Source organism: Brassica oleracea, chromosome C3 (genome assembly GCF_000695525.1).
Source record: "Brassica oleracea var. oleracea cultivar TO1000 chromosome C3, BOL, whole genome shotgun sequence".
NCBI lineage: Eukaryota > Viridiplantae > Streptophyta > Magnoliopsida > Brassicales > Brassicaceae > Brassica > Brassica oleracea.
In genome coordinates this window covers 60,228,309-60,232,360 of record NC_027750.1, presented here as the reverse complement: position 1 = coordinate 60,232,360, position 4,052 = coordinate 60,228,309, and the positions used below count along the sequence as shown (strand labels likewise).

Sequence of the window (4,052 nt, the reverse complement as noted above, 5' to 3'; positions counted from 1 at the left end):
TTGTATATTGTATGAAAGGATCCAAATAATAAATAATGGCATTACATATAATTAGTCTAGGCAAGGAAGAATTATTTAATAAAGGTTGTGAGAATGATTCTCATGATGACACATAAGTAATGACATTTTGGTTAATCACACATAGAGATAAGGTTAATTGTTAATAATGTTCCTCAAATAATAAAAAAGAGATGCAAGAGCTATATGGCCACTTTAGGCTAAAGGTGAAGCATAAGCTGCCATTACCCAAAGACCATTCCAAAAAGGCAAAACCGAATATTGTGTATGCATTGCAGAAAAAGATTCATGACTTGTTACCAACACCTTGTAGATCAAAGAGCGCTATATAAAAAGAAAACTACGGCATCCCAGTACTCTTACAAGCAAGTCGAATCGATCAATCTACTTATGGCAAAGTCTTGGTTTACTTGATTCTGAAGAAAATCACCCCAAAAGTGTAAAGAGGAAGAAAATCACATTCCAGCTGTCTTAAAGTGTTGTATTACAAGAAAGACAAAGAGACTCAAAGGAAAATTTGCAGAGTTCTCAAAAAATTGGTTCAACCAAGGATGGGGAAGATGCGGGCGATGTGTTCCAAGGGAACATTCTCGCCTGTGTTTTTCTTAAGCTCCGGATGATTAAATTCGTTCTGTGGTAAGACGATACTTCCGTCTTCTTTCTCAACAATCCATCCACTGTTGGTCAGTTGGTGCTCAATGAACTTGTCAAGAGATGCACCATCCATGTTAACAGCCTGTGTGAAATGTTCATAAGTAATTAGCAAAGGGCACGTAAATTATACAAAGTGAGAGACTTTAGCTATGATCTTGGAACCTTTTGTCACGAATTTCATAAATTCAATCAAGATAGAACAACATACCTCGGAAAGCACAGATCTTGGAACCTTTTGGTAGCTTAAGCTAAGAAGGTGAGTTGCATATGCTTGGATAGCTTGTTCAAAACCTGCATTTAATTTCTTTCATGTAAGACATGTACACACAAGTCATAAAATGAATAGACAGTACCATAAAGACCTACTTATGTACAAGAGAAGTGATACATTCTTAAGTAACTAATCTAGTTCTAGAAATTTGATATACCTGGAACGGTCTCGAGAATGTGACGGTTCTTAGCAGCTTCATCCCAGAACTGCTGGAACCTCCCAGTCTACAAAAGCAAAACAAACAAGTATTCTAAATACTCTCAACAGACAGACAGACAGACACCTTTTCAGGCTCTCAAGTCTCAAACTAACCTCAAGGTAGTGCGAGAGAACAATGAGTGACTTGAACTGCTCCTCCATTTGCTGAAAGACACAAAGTAAGCTTGATCATCATGAATCTTCCTTCAGTGCAAGTGAAAGAAGAAGCATTACCACTCTTTCGGGAATCAAGAAGAGGCAAAGGCTGAAGTCTGGAGCTGGCATAGCCATAAGCGCCTTGATCAAGATACGAGCCACAACATGAGTGTTCATACGCTCAGGCTCAAACTGCACACAAAAGAGACAAAAAAAAAAAAAACACCCCACTTAAGAGACAACAGAGTCTTCAGACAGGTAATGGTAATGAATGGACAACAACTAGAGTACCTGGTAGAGGCGAAGCAAGCATAGATTTGCATCAAGGCTATACGTTTGCGATGTAACCTGAGGAGAACATAGATACAACGGAAAGCTAATTTAATTACATGACAAAGCACAAAACAACAACAACAACAGCAACATAGAGAAACACATACAACAATCAACCTCACGTGGAAGAAGATTTCTACAACGGAAAGCTAATTTAATTACATGACAAAGCACAAAACAACAACAGCAACTGAACCTGCTCGTTGACGTAGTTTTCGAGATCAGGTAAGATCTCAGGGTTGAAGGGATTGACGGCAACGAGCTGCTCAACGGTGTATGAGCTCTGTTCCTTCGGGGACTCCATCGCTTTTCCCATCTCTGTCTCTTCGTTCGTGCTTTCGAGGTGAATCACGGCGGGCGGGTGAGAGCAGATGGATATAGGGTTTAACGGCAAAACGACGACGCTTTTTTGTCTTATGAGCTATATTTAGCAAACTTTCGGGTTATATTAGGATAATAGAAACTATATAAGGTTTGTTTTGTAAATAATAAAGATTCTCTTCACTTTTAATTAGAAGAAAGTTAAACGGTGATTAACATTTAACCCTGTTAAGTAAAGTTATGGTTGTTGACTAGTCAACAAAACTTGTAGAGATTTATTCTGTAATGAAATATCTGAGACATTGTTTCTTGCTTTAATGATCATTATCAAGGCTTCGTGTCCAAGCCTTGACATTATCGGAAAGAATTAAGTATAATATACAGTTACAGTGGTTTACATTCTAAAACCTGAATTCCCCAAACTTGTGTCAACCAGTAGATTATGTGAACGTTCTTTTTTTTTTTTTTTTTGTCATCGGGAAGATTAAGATTATATCAAACATTCGGTTACACAGACATTGTCTGAAGCCAAGAGTCGGCGAGGTAACAAGTACCACCCAAAGCCAAGAGCCGGCGAGGTAACAAGTACCACTCGGAGCCAAAAGATAAACATAACACACACTCTTAAAGCTAATATATAACCACGAAAAAGGAGACAAAAGGCAGAAGAGTGATAACCAAGCTTCAGCAAGGAATACTCAACCATGCACTCGAAGAAGAACTTACCTAGCGAGACCTCATCAACCACTAACATCAGTAGAAAGGAGTAACAAGAAGGACTGGAAGCACACGAACATCACCAATACATATAACTGAACTAAAAGAGGTTAGAATCTTTAACCGTCGCTGTAAACACCCTTCAATCCCAACTAAGTCTCGCCATTGGACCTTGAAAGAGTTCTCCACGTTCATACGCACCATCATACCATCACCCTAAGGCAAAGCTTAAGAAAGCTTCTCGACTACGTCTTATTCAACAGCCGGTAACTAGATAAAAACCACTCCAAATCCAACATTAACACGAGCAAATCAGCGGCAATCGACCATCACTGAAGCAAAAGCTCCAGAAGAAACATCTATCTCCTTTCGATCCTCTCAAACACTAGAAATGGTCTCGCAAAAGTTCTTATCGTCAAAGATCAAAGCCACTGAGGATGACTTCAATGAAAAGAAGCAGAACTCCCAAGCTCAAGCAATACGTCAAGTCACATACACATCTAAACCTCACTCACCTTTCCACAATGGCCACCAAGATAGCATAGAAACGAGGAAGGGACCGCAAACAGGAGAAACTCATGGGCAGGGGCTAGCGTCGCACTTCACCGGTTCTGGATCCAACCAAATATCCCAAAACCACCGTAAGGCCACAACACAACGAGCATGAACCCTTCACTTCTACCACCCAAATCGAATGGAGGAAAACCAGGAGCATGAATCTGGGAGATACCATCGCTATTCACCGACGGCGGACACCAAACAGAAAGCCCATGACCACCTCAACAAATAAGAGCATCGAAAAACACTTAGATCTAGAAACTCCAGTCTGCGAAATCCCCTTCCAAAGCTTAAAAACAACAGAAAATACACAATAGAAAGTTAATCAAAGCAAACTAGACCGGCGGTGGTGCTAGAGGAGCCACCACGCGCCAGTCACCGAAGAAACAAGTAGAGTCGAGGCAGGGGAAGAAAAAGCTCGGGGGAGAAGAAGGAAAGGAGTATTGTTTATGTGAACGTACACGTTACTAAGTTTGTAACGAATAAGAGTGTTAAAAATGAAAATTATTTTTCTATGTAGGGTATATATATATATAATACTAGGCCTCGACGTTCGGGTACCCGTTGGCATTCGGTCGGGTTTTTCGGATTTTCAGATTTTCGGGTTTACGCTTCTAGGTTTCATACTAAAATTTTATTAGTACGGATCGGGTTCGGATAATAATACTTCGGATTCGGTTTAAAATTGTATTGTATCATAAAACCCATAAAGTAATCATATATCGTACGGATTCGGGTTATATCGGTTCGGTTCGGATATAACCAAAGTAAAAAACAAATTTTTTGAAGTAAAACATCTAAATTAAATAAAAATTAATCTAGCACG

The 4,052-nt window shown here is 39.5% G+C and overlaps 1 protein-coding gene across 1 annotated transcript; it reads right to left on the bottom strand.

The window, feature by feature from the left end:
• Positions 1–328: 328 nt before the first annotated feature.
• LOC106331732 (eukaryotic translation initiation factor 3 subunit K) lies at positions 329–2,053 on the bottom strand. The gene is made up of 7 exons (XM_013770137.1): positions 1,827–2,053; positions 1,589–1,645; positions 1,376–1,489; positions 1,256–1,306; positions 1,101–1,167; positions 881–963; positions 329–754 (listed from the first exon to the last, which is right to left on the bottom strand). Exons 1-7 carry the CDS (start codon positions 1,944–1,946, stop codon positions 560–562), a joined length of 687 nt encoding a protein of 228 aa, XP_013625591.1. The 5' UTR covers positions 1,947–2,053; the 3' UTR covers positions 329–559.
• Between the last annotated feature and the right edge of the window lie 1,999 nt (positions 2,054–4,052).